Source organism: Sebastes umbrosus, chromosome 2 (assembly GCF_015220745.1).
Source record: "Sebastes umbrosus isolate fSebUmb1 chromosome 2, fSebUmb1.pri, whole genome shotgun sequence".
Taxonomy (NCBI): Eukaryota; Metazoa; Chordata; class Actinopteri; order Perciformes; family Sebastidae; genus Sebastes; species Sebastes umbrosus.
The window spans coordinates 18,511,336-18,537,225 of record NC_051270.1 but is presented as its reverse complement, the minus strand read 5'-3'; the positions used below and the strand labels follow the sequence as shown (position 1 = coordinate 18,537,225).

Here is a 25,890-nt window from a genome sequence, read left to right as displayed (position 1 = left end):
GGGAAATTCAGCTTTCAAAATGGTGATGGTTAAGTTTTCATACATTTTAAGTTTATAAAATATCTTGCAAAAACTCTCATTTAAAACTTAAAAAGATCTACCAGGCTACATCATCCAAGTCCATGTTCCATGTTGTTCGCATAACTGAAAACTGTATTTAACTATTTTCAGTTTCAGGATAAGCTCAGAGAACCTCTCTCCATGTATGACTTTTATTCTTAAAATCACTGGAAAAACAACTTGTTTTGTTTCTTAAGGAACCCTCCTTTTTTAACACAACAACTATATATCTACCTGCTCATGTCTTTATTACTCTTAGTCAGTCCACCTCTGTCCCCCTCTGTAACATTTTAAAAGCTGCAGCTGTTAAGGGGGAAATTCAGCTTTCAAAATCGTGATGTTAAGTTTTCATATATTTTAAGTTATATATAATATCTTGCAAAAACTCTCATGCTCTCATGTAAAATAAAAAAAAATTCTACCAGGCTACATTATCCAAGTTATGTTGTTTGCATAAATGAAAACTGCATTTAACTAATCTATTTTCAGTTTCAGGATAAGCTCAGAGAACCTCTCTCCATGTATGACTTTTATTCTTAAAATCACTGGAAAAACAACTTGTTTTGTTTCTTAAGAAACCCTCCTTTTTAACACAACAACTATCTACCTGCTCATGTCTTATTACTCTTACATAGTCAGTCCACCTCTGTCTCCCTCTGTAATGTTTAAAAGCAGCAGCTGTTAAGGGGGAAATCCAGCTTTCAAAATGGTGATGGTTAAGTTTTCATACATTTTAAGTTATATAAAAATATCTTGCAGAAACTCTCAAAAAATCTACCAGGCTACATCATCCAAGTCCATGTTGTTCGCATAAATGAAAACTGTATTTAACTATTTTCAGTTTCAGGATAACTCAGAGAACCTCTCTCCATGTATGACTTTTATTCTTAAAATCACTGGAAAAACAACTTGTTTTGTCTCCTTTTAATCTGGCACAACATCTGACACAGTGTGGAATAAAATAAAATAAAGTGAAATAGGATGAAATAAAAAGATAGAACAGGATATATAGCTGTCAGTCCCTGCTCACTATGCAGCACCACTGGGACAGTAAACAGGCCGGTGTTGCTCCACATGTATAATACTACCCATAATGCCACCTTGTGCACTTCCCCATTCTGCTCCCTGTGTCCTGTCCAAGGTATGACGTCGACCCGTCGCTCCAGCCAATCACTGCCAACTTGAGGGCTGATGCTGAAGGGAAAGTTGCTGGTAAGAGCCGCAGATTTTTTTTCCCACTCTCATTGACATTTCAACTCCACGACGGATCCAAAGGTAGATAGATTTTGAATCGGGACCTATAAGTTTCTGTCGCTGTGACACGGAGGAGAGATCCTTTAGGAGAGGAGAGGAGAGACTTTATGCGCACAGGATAACCGGCCAGACACAACTATAAAGCTGCTGCCTTTCATCCACGGTGAGTTTTAAACGGACTATATTTTCATTTCTTTTTTTTTCTTTTTTAAATTCTCCTTTAGAGAATAATTAAACACTGAAAATGTGCGTATTTTTGCATGATCTCCAACTTTTAAAGAGAACATTTTAAAGCAGAAACCTGCATGCAGATTGATTATAAACCTGATGCATGGACAAAGTTATAGGTAAAATAACATGTTAAGTGTTTGCACGTTTCCTTATACATGAGGTGTGTGTACACCCACACAAAGTTGAACACAGCGAGCTGACTTTTGTTGTCATCTATCACACACGCACTCACACACGTGTAATTAGCGCTCTTCACTGAGGAATTAAGCGCACGTCACTCCTTTTAAAAAGCGCCTATTATAGTGAGCTTTATATACGCCAGGGGGGAAATGAAAGGCTTCGACCTGTACAGTAAATTCAGTGTGTATGAGGATCTATTCAGCTCTGCTCGATCCATCAGCGCGCTGGAAATGACGCTGTCTGTTTATCAGCGGACTAGTTTTACTTTGGCTCCTTGATCTCGCTGCAATCCATGTGCGATTTTTTTACGGGGAGATTTAAGATACTGTCATATTTTGGCTTAAATGTTGAGTTAAAGAAGTAATTGTTGTAAAATAAATTATGCAATTTGTAAAAAAAAAAAAAAGAAAAGAGAGAGTGACAAGGTTCCAAGAGAAATGACATGTGCACTCTGAGGGTCTTCAGATTGATTTGGGTTTATAAAAATGGCCTGGGCCTTCTATTTATAGTATTGGATTAGATTTTAAAAAAAACAACAATGTTATTAAATAAATATATTTTTCTATTTAAGTCCAACCTCTAATCAGATGAGCTTACCATGTTTTGTTTTAATTTCCCCACGTAAAAAGCTAAAGAGTGTGATTTCCAAACAGTAGCTGTGAGACTTTATGTCCAGTGTTTCTTTCTGTCACGCTCGCCGAGCAGCGCTGTGACACCATTAGCCCCGGTGTTTATCCCAGCCTTCAGCCTTCAGCCTTTTGCCAGGAGAGGGCTTCTGTGGACTGCACAAGAAAACCCTCTCCTTTCTCCACAAAATTCAGATCATGCACCATGGATTAGTTAAATAAAAACTACATTTGCATTAATGTATTTATCCCCTCAACACATCCTGTTCCAGGAGGAGGATGGAAAAATACAGTACATTTAGGCATAGAGCTTTATTGGGATGGAATATAAAAAGATGGAATGGAATGGAATGGAATGGAATGGAATGGAATATAAAAAGCTTGTTAGGCCTTTAGAAAAGCAGAATAAGGACCATCTGCTCATATTTCCATTTTTACTGATGGAGTTATGTGTCCTTATATTTACTTTAATTTGCTGAGAAATAAAGTCGACATTAATAGAGTTCTCTGTGCCGGGACGCGCTCCATGTGCAGCATGTACGCGTTACAAAACAGCAGATTCATGTAAGAACTGCGCAAAAGTCAAACAAGCATGTGATTGTTTGATTATTGTTGATAAAAGCAGAACTGCACATTGTAAAAGTGCAGATAATATATGCAAATAAGCCAGCGACGTCCTCATGAATCTCTTTAGAGAGAATAAAATCTGACAATCCGAGGCTGTTTGATGAATGACAGGTCAGCTCAACAAGAATACAGCAAAGAAACTCAGGTCGACATTTGTAGTGATAATTGAGATTACAAAATTAATAACACCAGTAAAAAAATAAATAAAATAATAATAATAATTAATTGTAGGTTCAATTTAATTTGATTAAAAAAAAACAAATATTTGTCTTTCATTTTTTTTTTTAATCTTAAATTGACCGTCATAGAACATCGTAGACTGCCAACAATATTATCAGAAGGCTGTTAAAATGATCAGTTAATGATTAATAATTATCCTCATAATCAATAATAACAATAGTAGAAATTATAATAAAACAATAGTAGAAATGAAAATAATAACAACAATATTATTAATATAATAATAATAATAATAATAATAATAATAATAATAAATTGTATAATATTGGATGTGATTATTTGCTCAATGGTGCATAAAGCAAGTGTATTAAAATGTGAGGCCTGTAAATGATCACTTTCAACGAGCAGCAGGTAGAGCTGGGATTTGTAGGAGGTAATAACAGTTACGCAGGATGTATAATGTGCACGCAGCAGTGTCCAAACAGGGTTTGGTTTTGTTACTTTCTGAAGGAATAACTCACATCTTCCCTTCTACAAAAATAAAATGTAATAAATAAATAAATAAAATTGGGGGACATAGATCAATGCTTTAAAATGTTCTTTTAAAAATCTGCATGAATCAGAGGGATTCAGCTCAGCCATCTTTTATTTACTGAAAACAATCTTGTAACATTTTCTAATAGACCTCCCCCATATGTCCTTCTATATAAAAGGTGGGTGAACTCTGACCTCCAGTGGGAGATCATCACAAAGGCAAACAACTATTAATGAATATTAAAAAAAAAAAAAAAAAAAAGTACGTTTCCACAAAAACAAAACTAATTGGGAGCACTGGGCCTATTTCCACCAGTTTTTACACATGATGAGTTTAAATCTGGTATAAATGTGCATCAGCCTGTAAAGGGTAAACTGTAATCCTAAATAAGAACTAAATTAGGGGGTTTACCCTGCACTGCATCTCTCTCTGTCCAAAAAACAATGTCACTGTTTTTCACTGCAGCTCCCTCATGCTTTTTCTTTCTTTCTCTCTTTCTTTTTTTGCATTTAAAGATTCTAGATGGGTACAAATACCACATTGCCTCACCCTCGGGGGAAAATAGCGACCAGATTAGGCTTTCTTTTCAAGGCCTGTGGCATTAGTTGCTGCTAATCCGAATTGGGCTAATTGCTTTCCCAACATCATCCTATATCCCGATTCTCTTACTGACTTCCACAGCAATCCAGACTATACCTCACAAAACAGAACAAAAAAAAAATACATAGGAAATATATATTATAACAGGGTTGTTGCTGATAAAGATGAAGGCCTATACTTGGCATGCAATGAGTGAAGATTGTGAAAAAAAAATGAAATCTCTCGAGAGTGGAGACAACGAATTAGCTCTTGGAGCGGATTTACAGCTTAACCAAAGAAATCAATAACCTACTGGAGGTATTGTTTCCAAAGAAAACTACTTGACACACTCATCGGGGAATCTGTCTTTTCAGCAAAGGGCAGGTTAGTGGTGAGAATTTTGACAGCTGCAGTCTGTGTGACAAGTGAGAGGCAATAACATTTGCACCACAAAAGGTAGGCTGTAACCACACGTATTTTAAATACAGGGATGCAGGTTGTTCAGAATACATTTTGACATTTAATTGGACGAGATGTTACATGTTTATCAGTATATTATTACACGGGATTACGTGTGCAAATCAGGCGATTACATCCTGTTTCTTATGACTACAAAAACAATAGCTGTGGTTTAAGGTGCCACTATGGCTGACCGACATGGTGACGCATAGTTTAACACTGACTTCCAAGTTTCACTTTCAGTTTATTTGTCATATGCATTTAAAAGTACAGTGTACAGTGAAATGCAATGAAATGCCAATTTTACCTGGCTCTCTCTCAGCCCTTAAAATCTATAAATAGTACAGTTGATTAATACTGCAATAAATAAGACAATACCTGAGAATACAATTATAAAACAACCTAGAACATCCATAAAACAATCCACAGCTCCACAATCTACAATCTACTGTTCAGTAGTCTGACCACCTGAGGGTAAAAACTGTCTCTTTATTGTACTTTTTTAGTGTTACAATGTCTCTAACTTTAATTCAAGTACCAGAAAAAATAATTCCCTTCCATTAACCTCTACAAAAAAACTGAATAATAATGTTTGAAAGTTTAACTCCACCTCCAGCTCGACCAGTCATTCAGTTTTTACAGTATAAATCATAACCAACATGAGGTCCCCTCATTGCACAAACTCCTATGAGGAGGGGTGGTGGTGGTGGTGGTGTGGGGGGGTGTTTGTGGTCTAATGCATGTCTAATAGGGGGGTCCTTGACGTGAAAATGTTTGGGAACCCCCCCCCACACCCCCCCACTCCCCTTAGCTGATAATATAAGCTGCAGCCATTCACGTATAGGCCTATAGGCTGAGCCACCAGTCTAAGTGAGTAGAAACAATGCAGGAAGGAGAAACAGATGAATGTGCTCGTTTAGTTTACGGGTTGTTTGATGAAGGAGTATTGGCCAAAGTGTTGTTCCTCACCGCGGGACCCTCGGTGACAGTTTGAGCCTCGGTCCTCTCAGCTCATTATCTAGCTGGCCCACTGAGGGCCCCATTCAGGCTGAGGGCAGTCTCTCTCTCTCTCAGTCTCTCTCTCTCTCTCTCTCTGCCTCTCACCCTCTCTATCTATCTCTCCCCTTCCTCCCTCTCTCTCTGTCTCTCTCTCTCTCTCTCCCCTCCCTCTCTGCCTCTCTCACCCTCTCTCTCTCTATCCCCTTCATCCCTCCCTCTCTGTCTCTCTCTCTCTCTCTCTCTCTCTCCCTTTCTCACCCCCTCTCTCTCTCTCTCTGCCTCTCACCCTCTCTCTCTCTCTCTCTGTCTCTCTCACCCTCTCTCTCTCTCTCTGGCAGCGTCGTTTGTCTACTCATTGAACCCATAGTCAGGAATGTGATGGTTGTTAGGGAGCCCTCTTTCACCTCCCAAGTGTTTTATTGATGAGCTCTGACTTCTCCTACTTTTTTTCACATGTCAAAAGAAAGTCAAGTGTAGAGCCTCCATGACTTCATTTCATGGCCTGCATGCCATCCAAAAAAAAAAAAAAAGAAGCAATTTCTCTCCCCTCCCCCTGCTTATATGCTTGTCCCCTCTCTATCTCTCTCTCTCCCTCTCTCTCTCTCTCTCTCTTTGCCCTTTCATGCACCCCCCTTTTCTGCTGCTTTAGTGTGGCTTCCCCTCATTCTCTCTCCCCTTTCTGGTTGTCCTCGACGGGGCTCCTCAGAGCAGAGACTGGTGCTGCTGCTGCAGCAGAGCTCCGGGTGTTATGCTCCAAACACGGGCGCAGAGGGGTTGCTTTTGGGTGCGTTGAGGTGTGCGTTAATAGCCAGTTTCATTCAAGCGGGCTGCAAGTTTGGGGAGCGTGTGGCCATGGCTGCACAGTCATTTGCTTTACTTTATTTACGCGTGCTTATTTGCTGTCAGGTCGCTGGGAGGAGTGACGTCGTCGCCAGCCGCCGTGCCTCGCAAATGTGTCCATAAAAAGCAGCGGAGCTTGTCCTAAAAGGCTGCGCTCTTTTACGCATGGTGTTTCTTGTTGACAGGAGGGGTAAGGCTATTCAGGGGGAAGGTGATACCCAGAAAGAATCAACAAAAAGCACGTGGGGGACATTTTTGATTGCTTTTTATGCCATTTTCAAAATGCAAAATATTTTCAAAGTAAATATGCTCCCATGCATTTTTAGATGCACTTTCCCATGCAGAGTTCTCCTCTCATGATGAGCAATATGGAGTTAATTCATACGTGTCGAGGTGATTTAAGTCTTTGAGCTTTAAATTCATAAAGAATTGTTATTTCTGTTCTTGGTTTTGTTTTGGTTTTGAATGTTGAGGTTGTTTTCTCTGTAGTGTACTTGATGGGTTTGTCTGTAAGCTCATCTACTTAGAAGTTGGTTTATAGACTGTTGTAATTACAAAGAGTGGATTGCATATATGAAAACAACCTTAAAAAAAAAAAAAAAAAAGTATAAAAAAAAAAAAATTCATAAAGAGGGCAAAAGTTATTCAACCATTTTGTAAAAAAAAAAAAAAAATAGTTATGTCAGTGATGATTAATCCGCCTAGAGGTCTACATTTGACACGTGGATGCAGAAACCACAACACTTTTTTTTTTTACATTTTGCAACATGTGTCCAAACTTTACAACATAACATCCTAATGTCCATATTCAACATAACATTCACGCGTCCATATTAATAGCATAATGTGCATCTGCTGCTTCATAAAAAAAAGTAAGCTGTAATTTTCATTCAGTGTTGTGAGCTCCAAAGTGTGCTGCTGCTCTTCCACTGCTACTATACTTCTCGGTTCCCCTTTGCAGCTCTAGTTAGTTAGCCTCAGGTTGGAGCTGAACATGCCTCAGATTCCCAATTCAGCCTGGAAGAATAGAGCCTTCCGACCAATGGGGCATTTCCGAGGCAGTTGCTTTGCAATAGGGCAAAAATATTCAGCGAGTGAGCGCAGGGGATTTGCATGCGTGGGCTGATTAGTGGGTTGGGAAGACTCTCTCTCTCTCTCTCTGTCTCTCTCTCTCTCTCTCTCTCTCTCTCTCTCTCTCTCTCTCTCTCTCTCTTTCTCTCTCAATTCAATTCAATTTGCTTTATTGGCATGACTGTCAGCTGAACAATATTTCCAAAACGTCAACCAATAATAAATACAAATAAAAAAAAGAACAAAATAAAAACAAAAACATATATATACACACATATATACAATTCATTAAACAAATTACAATATATAGATATTTAAAAAGAACATGCATGTAAATGGAGGAAATAAAGAAGTCATTAAGTCTCTCTCTCTGTCTCTCTCTCCCTCCCTCCCTCCCTCTCCCTCTCTCTCTCTCTCTATCTATCTCTCTCTCTCTCTATGGCTCGGCCCCGTTTCCCGCTTTGGCTGTGGTGCAGGGGGAAGTGTTTATATGGGGGATGATGATGACAGAGGTCGGGTAGCGCTAATGGGCCAGTGAAGAGAGGGAGGAGAGGAGAGGAGAGGAGAGGAGAGGAGAGACGCTCACAGCAGACCAGGAACACACAGAGGCCTACATTAATACACTTGTTCCATCACCAATCAGCATAGGTGTGTTCATTCTCTTATACCCCCACCTCCTCCTCCTCCTTCTACCACCACCACCACCACCACCACCACTCTCCCTCCTCCTCCTCCTCCTCCTCCTCTTCCTCCCTCCTCTCTCTCTTTCTCTTCCCCACTCTCTCTCATTCGCTCTCTCACACGCCAGCGCACATCCTCGCGCCAAACTCCGTGCGTCCGTCCTGACATCTGAGTTCACTGTCAATCTCTGTCCCCTTCGCAGGGATATCCCCTCCGTCTCCGTCTCCGTCTCCGTCTCCCTGCAGAAGACCAGCACTGGAAACTAATTTTTCCCTCTTCTAAAAAACTTCCCGAGAGAGACTGATCCTGGTCGGCTCTTTTTTTTTTTTTTTTTTTTGGTTTGTTGCTCCTCTCTCTCTGTGTGGTGTTGGAGAACTAAGGCTGTATAGCCTATATAGTTTACCAAGGACTTTGACAACGACGCAGGATGCCCCAAAAAGGTGAGATCCTGAATTATTATTATTATATATCATTTTTTTATCATGAATTATTATTATTATTATTATTATGTGTTTATATATTATTATTATTATTATTATTATATTATCATGCATTATTATTATTATATGTATATATATATTATTGTTGTTGTATATTATTGTTATTATTATAGGTCACATTTATTTAGAGGTTGAGGTTGTGGGACTGTGCAAGCCTGTCTGTCTTCTGACTGGACTCTCTTCTCAAAAAGTGCGAACAGCCTTTAGCGCCTCTGTCTGTTTTATCTGCTCCGATTTTAGTTGTTGGTGTGTTTTAGGCCTACGGATAGCTTAGCGCTTATTTATGACAGTAAAAGAGTAAGAAGTCACGTTGGGCCAGGACAGTGATCATCGTGGAGAATGGGAAGCAATGACCCGTTGAGGAAAAAGGTGTCAGATTGATTCATGCAGGCGAGTCACCCAAGCGCCTTGTACCACAAAAAAAAAAAAAAACTCCATGAAGCACTTCTTGGTGCAGGAGGTCCGTTTCAGCGTTACTTGTGTGCAACTTCCCTTAATGACAGCCAGTTAAACTACTTTTACATTTTAGCAGTCAGGCTGTGTAGTATTTTAAAGTAGTCAGACACTCTCTTTTGACAGGCCTAATAGGAAATAATGCTTTAAATAATTTAAATGATACAATAAAACACAAACTATATGGATACAAATTGCTGCTGCTTTTAAACTATTTTGTCCAAGACAATTTATCAGAATAAAACAGTATTAATTTACAGTAATTTAGCATTTTTAAATTTTTGTAATTTTGAAGATAAATTCTGCATAATTCAGCCTAAAAATATTCCTATAATAAAATTTAAAAAAGATAGCAGAAACACAGCAGGCCTATAATAATATATTACTAACATTGTTGAGAATTTGAGTCGAGATTAAACCTGTTGGCTACATGCTAATTCACTAAAATGTCTTCTGTAATATGTAACACATTTTTATATAAATATATATATTATATATTCTCTGTTAGCCTGCACTAACTTGCACCGGTGGCCATTGTATAGTCGAGGCCTACATGCAACTATTTCTGCATCTGAATGTTGTGAGCGCGGCCAGAATAAGCATGTTGAGTTAAGACATTGTTGTTACGGATTACAAAAAGGAAAAGAAATGCAGATTAGATCGGGAACAACAACGTTTGAGCTTTCGACCTTAAATAAATGATTAACCACTTGGACCTTATCAGGCTAAAAGCTACTGACTCAGGCTGCTCAGCCTTCAATAGGCTGTATTTGATTTATTATTATTATTTATTATTATTATTATTCCACCTTAATTTTTACATCAAGCCATTATAGGCCAACAACAATAATAATCTGAATTAGTTAGTGGTTGTTTTGGTGATGTTAGGTTATGCTAAGCAGGCTGACTCTCTATGTGGGCCAGTGTGATGGAATCTGAATGTGATTAATGCAGCCTATTTGTTAAACATGAAAGAAAAGCCACAATATAAATGCAATGCATGCGTGCATCCCCACAAAACTAGCCTCGAGTCTGTTATAGACGTCGCTATATCAGGGCCATTTTGCTCTGCACACAACACAGCTTTTGCATGGAGGGAGAGAAGAGAAAAAACGAAAAACTTGAGACTTCTCCCTCCCCTGCATGGCCCCCTTTTTATCTGTCCTCCCAGTCAGTCAATAGCTTCTTTTAATGCATTTGTCTTTTCCAATTGAGCGCCCTACTGCGCTGTTGTGTCCCTAAAAACCCGCTTTACAACCCGCAACCAGCAGCACCAAATAACCACCAAATATTTGTAACAAGAAATTACTTTTTACATTTTTTTTTTCTTCTTCTTCTTCTATATAAAAGCAAAGGGGGCCAACAAAAAACCCACACATTCACGCACTAGCAGCACCGGGGTCACGGTCGTGTGTGTGTGTGTGTGTGAGAGAGTGTGTGTGAGACTATGTGTGTGTGTGTGTGTGTGTGTGTGTGTGTGAATGGTCCCGGAGGGGGTGGATGCATGCCTCCGGCTCTTTGTATTAATCTGAACTTGTTGGTGTGTTTAGTGTGGAAGCTGTGTGTGTTTCTAGTCGTGGAGGCCGAGTTTTTTGAGGTATACTGAGGCAGAAGAGGAGGGGGTGCATTGTTGGGAGTCCAGCAGCAGGCTTTGTGCACCAGCTTTAGTACCCCCCTCCTGGTCTGGACTTTTGCAGAGCAAGTGAGGCGAGCTAGACTAAACGTGTGTCACTGTACAGTTATAGACTCCACCAGAGGAGGGATATCAATTAACAAAAAAAAAGAAAATATATAGAAGTCTCTTGCTGAGATGATGATGAGGGGCTTTGGAAGAAATAAAAAGAGTTATATAGGCTGTTATAGTTTGAATTTATTTTTTTGACAAGTGCAAGTCATTTATTTTGCTTTGGCAGCAACATTTAGGTTCAATAGTAAAAAAAAAATGTAGGGCACATAATGAAGATAAGTGCATCAGTATAGCTGTTGGCTGTGCTAATGTGTTGTTCTGCTTTGTCCTATAGGGAGACATTAAGTAGTGAAAACGGCAGATGATTGACTAAATTGTTAGAGTGGACAGTCATCTCTGTTTCCAGGCAAGTTTAATTAAAATACATACATACAAATGAGGATGTGACAATTCATTATATATATGCATCAATAATGTTTTTAAAGCACAAAGATCCGCAAATATTTATAATCGAACGATGAAGATGAGAAACTTTATTTATATATATATATATATATTTAAAAAAAAAATTATATGTTGCAAATAATTTGAAAAAATATAAATATGTGTACACAATGGTGCTAACCAGCTTTGTTTTTTCCTTGTTGACGCTCAGAATACCACAGCCAAGCCACGTGGGAGTCTGGCGTAGCCTCAATGATGCAGAACAGTAAGTTGTTTTCATATATTTATTATTTTAGAAACTTTTTTTATGATTACAACCGCAAAAGTGTTGTAATGCGGTTGCATTGGAAAGAAGCAACACCCACTGACATTATATGCACAGGTTGTTATAGCGCAATAACTTTAAAGGAAAGGGAAAATGTACGTGCAGGCATTAATTTGCATGACTTTGAGGCTCAGGGGGTGAAATATTCTTATAGTTATTTGATGGCTGTTTCATTGCTGTTAATTTAATTTTTTTTTTTTGCAATGATAGGTAGAGAAGTTATTATTGAACAAGTCAATCACACGTCGTCCTGCTCCAGAGAGAGAGACAGAGAGAGAGAGAGAGGGAGAATAGAGGGGGTTGGGTTGAGAGGGAGATTTTTTTTGTTTCTGCTTGAGTTGGTATTAAATAATTGCACAGCCGTCTGCATTAGCGTTAGAGCTGGCTGCCAGGCTGCATACGAGATTAGCCTCGTAGAGAAGAGCCCTGCATGAAACATGAGGAATAGCAATAATGTCTTATGTAGATTAGTCCATATTCTTCACGGACAGACAGCATGAACTAGAAAAGAAAATGCTCATATTATAACCGCAGGCCTCACTGTTGGATATAGGTGCAAGGCTGAAATCATGGAAGATAAATATTAACAACCTATATTGTCGTGGGTGCTTATAATAAAAAAATATATAATAATAATAAAAAAAAAAAATGGTACATGAAGTTGCTTATAGGCCTCTTGTGTTTTTTAAAGTGGCCCACATTGAGTTGAATATCTGTCTTTATTGCTATGGTGTGTGTGTGTTGAAAACCAAAAAGGATAAACATGAACATTTTCTCTCTTGCTGCTGGACAAGAGGTGTATGACATCTGTGATGAAGGTGTGTGGGATGATTTTATTATATTACTCTCCATATACCTTGATGACGTGTCTGTGCTGTAATCTGTGCGCATTAGTGCCAAAAAACAAAACATGTTTGAATCCAATGGACCAGTTGGATTGTTTGATGTGAAGAGGTGTGATAATCATAATTAACAAAAAAATACTTTACTTATTAACTGCTGGCATTAAAGTGTTATTTTATTTTATTATAATTTTTTTTTTTGCTTGCCGGTGTTCCATTATATAGAGCTGATGGGATGCCTTATCAAAGCTGTGTACAATACCCAGAGCTCCATGCTTTGCAGCGGATTGATGATAATGGGATGCTCCCCTGGCTTGGCCTGTGATGTCTGGTTGTGAATTGCCGAGCAGATATCATTGGGAACGGCCCTTTGGGTTGTCTAAAGGTCGCAGCGGCCTCGGTGGCTTTTGTGCTAATAACTCCTGGGTGTATATGGTGGGGAGCGTCCAAATTGACACCATATGTTTTCCTATTAGTCGACTTGCAATAGAATAACAAGGCGCATAATCAGCGCCAGCGGGCGAGATCGACTCTGCAGACACTTGAGGGAATTGGTGCCATGATTAAGACTTAACCTTAGTTTGATTTTTATTGTGATGTCCTTATCTGACAGGTTTTATCGATCCGGAGGATTTATATGATAGCTATAAATCAGAGGTGACGGAGCAGCACTGCTTAGGCCAATTTCAGCATAAGAAGTCTATTAATTCCACTTAATCCTGGAATTACCAAAGAGCAAAGAGGGGATGATAATGGGTTTACTATCAATCAGATACACTGCTGGAAGATTATTATTACTCATAGAGATATGTTACTCAGTTAAACAGGTTTTATTTCCAGGGCTCCTTTTTTTTTAATCATTTCTATAGAATTAAGTGTGCAGTTTAAAGCAAGAGTCCTCAAGTTTCAAGTTCAAGTTTCTTTGTCATATGCATTTAAAAGTACAGTGTACAGTGAAATGCATTTTACCCTTGCTCTCTCTCAGCCCCTTAAAAATCTATAAATAGTACAGTTGATAAATACTACAATAATAATAAGACAATACCTGAGAATACAATTATAAAACAACCTCCATAAAACAATCCACAGCAGCTCTGCATTCATTTAGTCCTGTGACATGTTTCAGTGCAATAGACGCCTATACCGATTGCACACACAACAGGAATGGCTGTGAGCATTTGTTGTCAAATACAAACAAGGGTGGTGGGGGGGTGTAGAAAGAAGCGCATGTCACTTTTAATATGTTAAGAATCCACGCGCGCCCTCGTTTCTGTGCCCGCGCGCAGCCCCCTGGCCACCTTAAAACCAAGTCTCCCTCGGAGGGTAAACGAGTAGCGTCCAATTTTGTCTGAGTGATATCCAAATGCAGACAGAAAGGGTCGTTTTATCATGCTACTATTTGTCGTGACGATGCGATTTTTCAAAAGCAGAGCGGTGTCATAAAGTGACATGCTCTGCCACAAGTGCTCCAACTGATCTTTTCAATTAGCCATCCCATGCATGATCCGAGGCGACTTCCGCCTATTTCCAGAAATTAAGCTCAAACTTTGACGTGCAGCTAGCTTTATTTTAAAGACAAATGTCAGGCAGGGCTCATCATATTTTTTCCCCCTCTTCTATATTTGGAGGCTTATTTATTGCTAAGGAGCCTCTGCTCCAGGAGTCAATGTAGCGGGCGGCAGCGCAGAGGAAGGCAGCGGAGACACAGAGAGCAGCTCAGGCACTCCGGGGAGTCAGCACAGCTCCCATTACGCACCAGGTTTGCAGGCTTATTCTGTTGCTTTAGACAAATACCAGAGCATCATTTAGGAATAATTTACAAAAAGCTATCTTTTTTAGATTATAACCAATGATAAAAAATGCTGTTTTATAGCTATTATCCTATGTGGTGTCTGTCTTTTTGGTGCGTAATTATTGGGTGTTTTTGGATGAAACAAGGTTTGCCGGCTTATTCTGTTGCTTTAGACAAATACCAGAGCATCATTTAGGATTAATTTACAAAAAAGCTATCTTTTTTAGATTATAACCGATGATAAAAAATGCTGTTTTAGAGCTGGTATCCTATGTGGTGTCTTGTCTTTTTGGTGCGTAATTATTGGGTGTTTTTGGATGAAACCAGTTGCGCATTTAAAGACACTTTGCAAAAAAAGCGATGCTTTTGAATGATAATTTAACACATTATTTCATGCCTTTTCATGTATTTTTATGTGATTGTCGGAGCTTGCTGGTTATTATTATTTAGAGGACAGTTTATGAGTGAGGTGCATGGTGGTGTTGTTGGTGTTGATGCGCAGCTGTACATGCAGAGGATGGATAAAGGTGCGACTGTTTTAATACCCAAGTTTGCTGGTTTGATAACAGGTTGGTTGAGCTTCTTCGTTGCAAAAGACCGAATGAGCTGTTCATTTATTATTATGGGGAAAAAAAACATATTGAGATGTTTTGGTTTAGTTTATGTGAAGCTATATTGTCGTTTAATGTTCTGCATGTTGTTACTGAATAACTGCGCAATGTATGTCTTCAAGGGGGAATGCACCGAGCGGTTTATTAAAACGATTTGTTTTATCAATGCATTTCGATTTTAAACTCATTTTTCAACAATATGAGTTAGTTTTTTTTTTAAGTGAACTGCAATCTGTACTTCTTGTCTTCATGTTTCATCTTTAACTCGACTATCCTGAGCGCTTATATACCAATTCTTTCCTCTCCACCCACATTTTTGCTTTTATCACATTCTGTTTTTTTAATTGGAGTTATAATATATAACGATGTGATGACTGCGATGCTTTTGTCTCCATGTAGGTCACAGTGGCGTAAACCAGCTTGGTGGTGTGTTTGTTAATGGTAGACCGCTGCCGGATTCCACCAGGCAGAAAATAGTTGAACTTGCTCACAGTGGCGCGAGACCCTGCGACATCTCCAGGATACTGCAGGTGACAACCAACACTCCGTATACACACTTTGATTTTAATGGATGCAAACTGCTTTGTAAAAAAAAAAAAAACATTAAGCAAAAATATGAAAGACATAACGGTATGATTTTCATATTAAATCCATATCCGGTAGCTTAAATTATGCGTTTTATTGGTGTTTTAAGTCATTCAAATGATTATTTACTAGTGACATCATTCCGTTTACTGGAAGTATAATAAGGCCGACAGAAATTAAAGTAATAATCATAATAATAATACATTTATTTATATAGCACTTCTCAAAACAGATGTTACAAAGTGCTTCATAAGACAATAAAAGCAGATAAATAAAGTAAAAGATCTGTTATAACAGAACAGCAGACAATAAAAGCAGATAGAGTAAAACAAATATGGTAACTGCTAAAAAAACGAACATATCATTAATAATAGAAAATGGTAGGACAAGTTGATAAAAACAAATATACAGTATATATAGATACATGTGTATATATGTATATATATATAAGTGTAATCTGCCTGCTTCTTATAAAGAATAATGCCTAATATACCATTGAAGGCATATTTTTTGTGTTTATAGACCCATGATGAAGTCCAAGTGCTGGACAGTGAAAAGGTGATAATTATTTGACGCCACTTTAGAAATTCCGTTAATAGTCGTAAATAATGTATGTGAATTGTGTCTTTTGTTTTTCTATACAGGTATCCAACGGCTGTGTGAGCAAAATCCTGGGCCGGTACTATGAGACTGGCTCCATAAGACCGAGAGCAATAGGCGGCAGCAAGCCCAGGGTCGCCACTCCGGAGGTGGTCGCCAAAATCGCGCAGTACAAGCGAGAGTGTCCGTCTATCTTCGCGTGGGAGATCCGAGACAGACTGCTGTCGGAGGGGATCTGCACCAACGACAATATACCCAGTGTAAGTGTGAGTTATGTGCATGATTTTAATTTTATTTTGGATGCTATTAATATGAACTCGTGTTATGATGTTATGTTGTAAAAGTTTGGACACATGTTGCAAAATGTCTTTTGTGGTTTCTGCATCCACGTATCAAATGTAAAGACCTGTAGGCGGTTTAATCATCACTGACCTAACTATTTTATTTTTTTTTACAAAATGGTTTAATAACTTTTGCTCTCTTTATGATTTTTTTTTTTTTTTTTTATACTTTATTTTTTCAAGGCTGTTTTCATATATGCAATCCACTGTTTGTAATTACAACAGTGTATAAACCAACTTTTAAGTAGATGAGCTTTACAGACAAACCCATCAAGTACACTATAGAGAAAACATCCTCAACATTCAAAACAAAACCAAGAAAAGAAATAACAATAATAATAATGACAAAAAGAAAGAGTAGAGTTATAAAAACAAAACATGAAATTAAGTTGTTTTTTTCTCATGCAGTGGAGGAAAAAGGAGATGGGCAGCCAACTAATGCCTTAAAAAAGACGAGTCGTTTATCGTGCCATAAATCATTGGAATAGCTGCCCTCTTTACATCCGTCATCTTCTAACAAATCCTCATTCAAATACCATCTAAGAATACATTACTAAAGCAGCTGATCCATATAGTCCAGTGTTGGTCATGTATGGCATTACTGCACATGCACATCACCTGAACATACAGTCAATTAGAAGGAGCTGGCTGTCCATTTTCCTGTGCACATTTATTAGCATTATTATGTATGTGTGTGTGTGTGTGTGTGCATATAGAATCACACTGATCTAATCTCTCATTTTATCATATGCAATTTGTCATTCAGGTGTCATCGATAAACAGAGTCCTCCGCAACCTGGCTAGTGAAAAGCAACAGATGGGCGCAGATGGCATGTATGACAAGCTGAGGATGCTCAACGGTCAGACAGGAACTTGGGGGACCCGGCCCGGATGGTATCCAGGAACATCAGTGCCAGGGCAGCCCAACCAAGGTGAGCCTCATTATCACACAGTGGCAATAATAAAGACACCTTGACGCATGCAAGAAGGATATACAACCTATAGGTCTGATTTCTCAGCCTCAGTAACATTTAAACATATGTGACTCTTGCATAGATGGATGCATTAAAGGTCCCATATTATAGACAAAATTAAAAAAAAAATTATTATAAAGCAGGCTTAAATCCTATCTAAATACTGTGAAAGTATCGAAACACTCAATCCACAGGGAAATTCACACAACCCGTATTCAGAAACTCTGCATTTGAAACAAGCTGTCAAGATTACTGTCCATTCGTGATGTCACGAATATACAATATTTAGATCCTTGACACAATTTTAAACGTAAAACATTCTAAATGTGTCCCAGTTTATTCCTGGTTGCAGTGTATATGTGAATGTCATCAGCTGACAAGAAGTACACATGGATCCAAGCTGTTGACTAGCAATGTTAATGCAATTCTGTTGCAATTCCGTCAAAATGCGCTAAAACGGAGCGTTTCAGACAGAGGGTAAATACAGGTATATTCAGGTCGACAGTATGAGGAAAATAAAAGTTTTTTTTTAACATTAAAGCATGTAAACATGTTCTAGAGGAAACACAAAATACAAGTATGAACCTGAAAATGAGCATAATATGGGACCTTTAAGGATTTACGTGAACTCCTGCAGAGGTCACCAGGACTTGATCATGTTTGAATATGAATAGTGAGTTTACAGCTCACTATTCCAGTGGCTCTTTCTGTGTTTTGCAGGAAGGTATTGTATTGGCATGCTTTGATGCCCTGAACAAGACCCCCAATTAAGACTATAGTCGATTAGAGGAAAGCCATAGGCCATGCATGCAGTCTTGAATGCCTCCACTGTCCCAGACATGGATGTGCGTGACAGCGGCTTGTCCTTTCAGCAGAGGTGTCCACCCAGCAGCCTGCGTTTTTTCCTCCCCTCCTGATGGGGGATATTAGTACAAAGGAATGTTTTCCTTCACACGCAATGATTGGTTATGGGAAACGCTCCGCACTACGTGTAATTGCTCATTAAAGAGGGCTTTGTCTCTCATTATGGCAACATGCAGGAGTGTGGAGATGGTAAGGGCTGCTGTGGAAATGTTCCACTTGATAGGGTTTCCTGTCGGCTACTGCAGGCCAAACATTGAGAACAGTTTCTTATTGGAGACGCACACCTTTTTACTGCTTACTTCACCACCTTTTTATGCTTACTTTGCCTCTGAAATATTCATTCATTAGAAAAGTATTAGGATGAAGCATCGAGTCTGATTAATATGCATCAGAAAAGGGGAAATGCAAGTGCTGGAATTCAGTCGTTGCGAATAATAATTTGCATTTTGTTTGATGACCATTTGGACACGTGGGGCTGTTATCAACAAGCAGCAAAGCGGAAGAGATCATATTAACAGCTAAATGATTAACTTTATTTTGGAATCATAATACAATTATTATTATTATTATTATTATTATTATTATTAATAATATTGATAATATTATTGTGATTATTATTATTATTGTTGTGATTATTATTATTATTATTGTTGTGATCATTATTATTATTATTATTATTATTATTGTTCTTATTATTATTGTTGTGATTATTATTATTATTATTATTATTATTGTGATTATTATTATTATTATTATTATTATTTTACATATTATCTACTTTAATATTTTTACTGGTTGCCGTTGATACAGCCTGTCATAACAAGTTAGATCAATTATTATTTATTCTTAATAAAGATAATATTTTATAATTATTATCTGATTATATTTAGTATGATAACACCAGCAATAATAATAATAATAATAATAATAATATATTTTTAAAATTATACCTTAGTTATTTATTGTGTTTTTAATTCAATGACTATTTAAGTAAAGCATTTGTCTCAGGGGAACGAAAATATGTTTTCCATCCGACAGCCGGTTTAGCAGCTATAAAGATATAAAGGCTACATGGAGAGTGACAGGGCCCCAAAAGAAGACAACTCTATCCAAAGAGGAACGAATAAAAAACTCCTCACCGATTTTCTCTTTTATCTCTTTCTCCTTCTCGCTCGCTGGCTATATGGCTCTAAATCCCGTCTATAGGATTTAGTCTCTCACTTTCTCTTTCAGTTCTAAGCGGTTTCTCAAGAGTGTTTTGATCCGGTCTCAGCAGCTGAAAGGTGCCGCAATTGGTTCGGTATCTCTTTTTTTTTTTGCTGCTTTTCCGCCTCACTGGCTGAGACATCGTGATACTAAAGAATGAGTTTATTTCCCAGCGCTTTTATAAAAGAAAACAAATCCCATCCTAGCGTCAGTGGGTCTGGCAGACGGATAATAGCTGCACATTCACTCCTTTTTATGGATTATCCAGAGGGAAGAAACAAATAGCGTGGATACAAACTATTGGCCTGTAGAAGAATACTTTTGTCTGTTTTTGCAGCGAGGGGAAATTGTCAAGAAACATGTGGCATCAGGTTTTTTTCCTCCAGTGAACCAAGACTTTCACATTTATAGACACACTAGATATGTTTTCAGGCCTTACAGCAAGCATGTAAAATGGACTGTGAGCAAACGTGCAACTTTCTTTTTTTTTTTTTAAATATAATTTCTAACTGCTACATTTTCCACAGAAGTCAAAAGTTTGAACACCCAAACTTTTTTTTTTTGGGGTTGTGCATGTAACCCTCATGTATCCTGATACAAGGCTACATATAGGCCATTGTGCACCTGTTCCTTGAGCAAGGCACTAGTCACTAAAACTACAGCCAACAACATCTGCATACTACATTTTTCACACAATACAAAAAAAAGAAAGTTTGCACACCCAAACTTTATTTTTTTTTTTGGTTGTGCATGTAACCCTCATGTATCCTGATACATGGCTACATATAGGCTACATATTGTGCACCTGTTCCTTGAGCAAGGCACTAGTCACTAAAAGTACAGCCAACAACATCTGCATACAAAAAGCTGCTACATTTTTCACACAATACAAAAAAAGAAAGTTTGCACACCCAACTCTTTTCTTTTTGGGTTGTGCATGTAACCCTCATGTATCCTGATACCCAAAGGCCATTGTGCACCTGTTCCTTGAGCAAGGCACTAAAGTCACTAAAACTACAGCCAAACAACATCTGCATACGAAAAGCTGAATTCCCCCTCATGAATTCCTCCCATTGCTCCATAGACAAACATCCGTGAGATATTACATAAAACCAGCCCTCTTATCAACAGCAACCCCTGCTTACTTTCTGCATTAACTTCTCGGTGTGATAATGATGTCCAACAACAAGACAAGACATTAGTCGATAAGCCTCAACCCTGCAAAACTGAAGGGGGGCAGTGAATAGATTGGCCTTATTTTGGTTGTTCAGGGGGTTGCATGCTCTCTCCTCACTCATTTGTTTCCAATTGAAGGACAGAAATCCTGACTGGCGTGTAGCTGGCCAGGGGGACGTGATTAATGATGGTAGTGGATAAGGGTTAACACACTGGGACTCAAAAGCTCTGTTGACTGGGATCCTCGTGCGCACAATGCCAAAGCACTATAGCCCGCGCGCCTCCAGAGAGAGAGGATCCTTTTGTCATCTCCTCCCAATAGCCCAACCTCCCATATATTACAGGCTCACTGCTCGTCCCTGGCTGTGTCCATAGTTTAATGGTTTCCCTTACTCCTGAAGGCATTGTGTCATTCTGAAAAGCGTCTTCTCCTATTCAAAAAGTTGGTGGTCACCTCAATGGCTATACCAACGCCCATATGGGAACGACCATTGAGGCCATTGCTCTGCCCTAAAAAAAAAAAGGGGGCTCTAGAGAGAGTTTGGGGTTTTAATACATTTCATAGGCTGTGAAAAGAGGCTTGCCACATCTTGTCACATTTCTCTTAACCTTTTGAGAACACACGCCATTGTTGGGGAGCGATAAGAGACCTTTTTTCTCTCGCCACAGCCTGTTTTTCCCACAATATTTTATAAACAGTTTAACATATTGTTCCTTTTCACTGGCAAACATTAAGAAGGAATAATTCCTCTGATTTTTTTTTTTATTTAATCAACCATGATTGGGTGCTTTAATTAATGATGTCTGTACAATTAGGCTGTAGAACACGAGACCCCGAGAATTAATTATTCAATTAGCTTAATTAAATGTATATTTCTATTATGTTTTTTTTCTTGCAGATGGCTGCCCACAACAAGACGGCGCAGGAGAAAACACAAACTCCATCAGCTCGAACGGGGAGGATTCAGAGGAGACACAGATGCGACTGCAGCTCAAGAGGAAACTACAGAGAAACCGCACGTCCTTCACACAGGAGCAGATTGAAGCGCTGGAAAAAGGTCATTTATACTTTTATATCTGCCATATAGATTTTTTTTTTATTGACAAAAATGTTTTTATTGTTATTTATAAAAAAAATGTATACCTTCTTGTTTGTCTGCAGGTGAATTAGGAGAGCTCATTTTTAATGTTTTTATTATTATTATTATTATTATTATTATTATTATTATTATTATTATTATTATTATCATCATCATCATTATTATTATTACTATTATTATTATTATTATTATTATTAATATTATTATTATTATTATTATTATTATTATTATTAATAATAATAATAAAAAAGATAACAGGCCTAATATCTGTCAGACATGGCACAATCCATAGTTTTGGAATTAGGCTCTTGACATACATTTATTCAACTAATAAATTCAATAATTAAATAACCCCTCGACCTAATTTATTACGTATTTACTAACGCTTTAAATGTGGGATTCCTTTGCATTGCAGAATTTGAAAGAACTCATTATCCAGATGTTTTCGCGCGAGAGAGACTAGCAGCGAAAATCGATCTGCCCGAAGCAAGAATACAAGTGAGTGACTTTTTTTCTTTTTCTTTTCTTTTTTTTTTTTTTTAACAACAGATGTGTGAAAGTTTTAAAAAGTTGCAAAAAAAAAAAAAAATGCATGTAAGAAAAAAAAACCTAATAAGCATCTTTGGTGTTGCAGGTATGGTTCTCAAATAGAAGAGCAAAGTGGAGGCGAGAGGAGAAGCTGCGGAACCAGCGCCGGCAGGCCAACAACTCCTCCAGTCACATCCCCATCAGCAGCAGCTTTAGCACTAGCGTCTACCAGAACATACCACAGCCCACCACACCGGGTAGGTCCTCCACCACATCTGGATCCCCACCACCCCTTCTTCAAAATAACATTACAATAGAATCTGTCAACTATTGTGTTGCACAAATGCTGCAAATACTTTATCTGTCACACATGGCATTATTGCAAATGTCCATGGGTTTCAAGTCAGACTGGATGCATGTGAAATATGACTTAAATATGATTATGTGACAGCCTGTGGATTAATATCAAAAAGAGGGTGAACGAGGCCTCGCTGGCTGCGCGCTCTAGTTCACATGAAGAAGCAGCGGTGGTTTCCTTTTTGATGGATGATTGAGCAAAACTTCTCAGCTGACTATCTGCGTAATTACCGAATCAGGCACGAGGGCACACCGGCAGAGCTGAGGCTCACAAGTCAATCACCTGAGACACACACACACACACACACACACTGTACAGACACTACAGTATGTGTCCGGGCCTATCTGCACTGTCAAATAAGGCGTCACCTCACGCACGCAATATACTAATGAGACGGTTTCTCTCTCACACTGGAGGACTTCTGTGGGTTTTTAAACACGTTTTTCATTTCTATTCACAGTGTCTTTCACCTCGGGGTCAATGCTGGGTAGACCTGACTCACTCGTAAACACCTACAGTGCGCTGCCACCCATGCCCAGCTTCACCATGGCAAACAATCTACCTATGCAAGTAAGTAAAAAAAAACACCATAATGCTCACCAAGTCAATGATGTCTTAAAGCATTTTATGTGATATTTTTTTTTAGGATGATTGATATGATTGTAAAGAGTGGAAAATCAAACAAACCATGAGTAATTTAAATTAGCTGAAAAAAACAACTTAAAGGGTAGCTTCCTCAGAGAACTAAAAAAAAATTATAAATTCAATTAAATCAAAGTATTACAGACGACTATGGATGGCTAAGCTAATGTCACATTCTCTTCCCCCCATCTATAGCCCAGCCAGACCTCCTCTTATTCCTGCATGCTGCCTACCAGTCCGCCTGTGAACGGGCGGAGCTACGACACATACACGCCCCCTCATATGCAGGCACATATGAACAGCCAATCAATGACCGCTGCTGGTACCACCTCAACAGGTAGGCAGACAGTTCATTGTTTACCAACATGCTTGGGAATTAATCCTATGCACTCTTTTTGAAACATCTGCCACCTTTCCTGTAAATTAGGCGGTACTATACATAGCCATCTTTGATTCTGTTGCAGCAGCTTTTCCTTTTCGTCTATTTGAAAATGGTTTAAACGGATCAATATCTCTACTTTCCATATCATTTTTCCCCTTCTGCAGTTGCATGAAGCTCATTTCATCGCCTCTCTATATACGCCATCATGTCAGCCCCACCACTCCAGCCCATAGTTTAGTTCCACCCCATTAGGATGCTTTTACTGAGAGCCATATATACCGGTTATAGTCATGAAGAGTTAATCATGCATAACCACATTTCCTCTGTGCTAAATTGCTAATTAATTTGATTCATTTGCTGTTCTACTCTCTCTGTTTAAATGCCATTGCCAAAAGCCTCAATTTATCGAGCTTGTGAGCCTTTTACTGTGCAACCATGTGCAGAGCATTGTGACTCTCTGCAGCTACCTATTTGCAAGCGTTTAAAGCACAATGCTCTGTGCTATGAGGCTAACTGGTGTTAGCTGTCACACTAACTGTGCATGGTGCATCCACTCATCTAATTTAGCATGTTGACTTCTGCTGGGGCTTTTTCCCTTTTCTTTCTTTTACTGACATCTTTCTCTTTTTTTTGTCTCTGCAGGACTCATCTCTCCTGGAGTGTCTGTCCCTGTCCAAGTCCCAGGGAGCGAGCCTGACATGTCTCAGTACTGGTCAAGACTACAGTAGAGAGAAGAGCTACTTCACCCTGTAACCACCCACTCCACCATCGCCCTCCGGCAGTGCTCCTCACACACACACGGCACAGGAGAGTAGAGAATGCGAGGGAGGGTTGTGAAGAAGCAAAGGACAGGAGAGGAGAGAAAGAAAGAAAGAAAGAATGAGAGAGACTCCGGGAGAGCCTTGGGACGTCTGGGCTTTTGTTTTTCCAGTGGGACTGTGTGCTGTTCTGTAGCTCTAGGCACATTCAAACGAGGATTTGGAAGAGAGAACAACGATGGAAAAGACAGAAAAAAAATGGACCTCTGTAAAGTGCCCGGTGTTAAATTTTTATGGAACAAAAACTTATCTGTTTTTTTTTCTATTTCCAACTTCAGTCATTGTTTCCTTTTTTTCTCTGGTGTGTTAGTAAAATGGCCATTTGTATGTTAATATGAAAAACCAAGATCAAGTACTGATAGATGGACTGCTAGAAAACCATGTTGGTCTTGCGTTTGTTTGAGAGAGGAGAGATTCTGCCATGACTATCTTTTGATCTGCTTATATCGAGACTTTCTACCAGCCTTTGCATGGTCTCTGGACGCTGTTGCATATCATTAAAGACGAAAAGCTGGAGGGAAGACTCTTACTGTGTCAAAAAAACAACTATTTATTGGTCTTATTTCTTACGAATGGATATTTAGCAGAGGAAACTCGAACTCGATCCACCCACTGAGGCTGTGGTCTTGACTCCTCTTGACGTGGGCCTGCGTTTGCCGGCTTGTTAAACACGGATCACAATCGACAGCTCGGAGTGTGCAACGACGGCGTGCGACACAACTTGGACCTCTTGCTTCGGTGGTTGGATTGACTCTAGATTACCACGAAGAACATTTAAATGTGGAAAACAGGTGTAAAAGAAAAACCTGTAGTCTGTAAATGGTAGACTGCGTCTTCGATATAATCCAGTTTGTTTATGTCAAAATGTAAAGTACTTGTCTTCCCTAGAAATCTTCCAGAAAGATTTCTCCAATAAAAGTTGATTTCATTTATATCCCCGAGAATATTCTATAAATGTTCCATGCATCATGAAATACATTTCTTTAGGGTCAGGTACAATTTGTCTCTTAGGTATAGTTGTATTATAGTGTCCTATGGTCAAAAAAAATTGTGCAACTAGAAATATTTAATTCCTATAATTATGATTAAACATTGCTTGACAGAGTTTTAAACTTAAGTGTTTGGCAGTTGTTTACAAGTACATATCAGATTTAATCATTGTTGATTGTAAAACAGACCAAAGCCTTTGTATTTCATCTAGTACACAATGTTTTTTTTAAAGATATTAGTCTTGTGTTGCAAAATTTTGTAAACACGTTCTGTTCGATTACATTGGCTTCGAGTTCGTGAGACTTCAGTCGAACCCCGCAGTCCTTATTTATAATTGAAGACCATGGGAG

The 25,890-nt window shown here is 38.6% G+C and overlaps 1 protein-coding gene across 15 annotated transcripts; it reads left to right on the top strand.

Moving 5' to 3' along the window:
• Nucleotides 1–1,279: 1,279 nt before the first annotated feature.
• On the top strand, nt 1,280–25,484 carry pax6b (paired box 6b). Of its 15 annotated transcripts, XM_037747847.1 has the most exons (15): nt 1,286–1,477; nt 8,525–8,762; nt 11,297–11,368; nt 11,618–11,671; nt 12,526–12,549; nt 15,376–15,506; nt 16,084–16,119; nt 16,206–16,427; nt 17,269–17,434; nt 21,622–21,780; nt 22,238–22,320; nt 22,457–22,607; nt 23,169–23,278; nt 23,546–23,687; nt 24,375–25,484. In XM_037747847.1, exons 4-15 carry the CDS (start codon nt 11,659–11,661, stop codon nt 24,458–24,460), a joined length of 1,323 nt encoding a protein of 440 aa, XP_037603775.1. In that variant the 5' UTR covers nt 1,286–1,477; nt 8,525–8,762; nt 11,297–11,368; nt 11,618–11,658; the 3' UTR covers nt 24,461–25,484. The 15 variants fall into 15 exon arrangements, with proteins under 15 accessions (XP_037603803.1, XP_037603813.1, XP_037603824.1 ...); XM_037747792.1 differs by lacking the exon at nt 11,297–11,368; XM_037747865.1 differs by lacking the exon at nt 12,526–12,549 and having other exon boundaries at nt 1,287–1,477.
• The last annotated feature ends 406 nt before the right edge of the window (nt 25,485–25,890 follow it).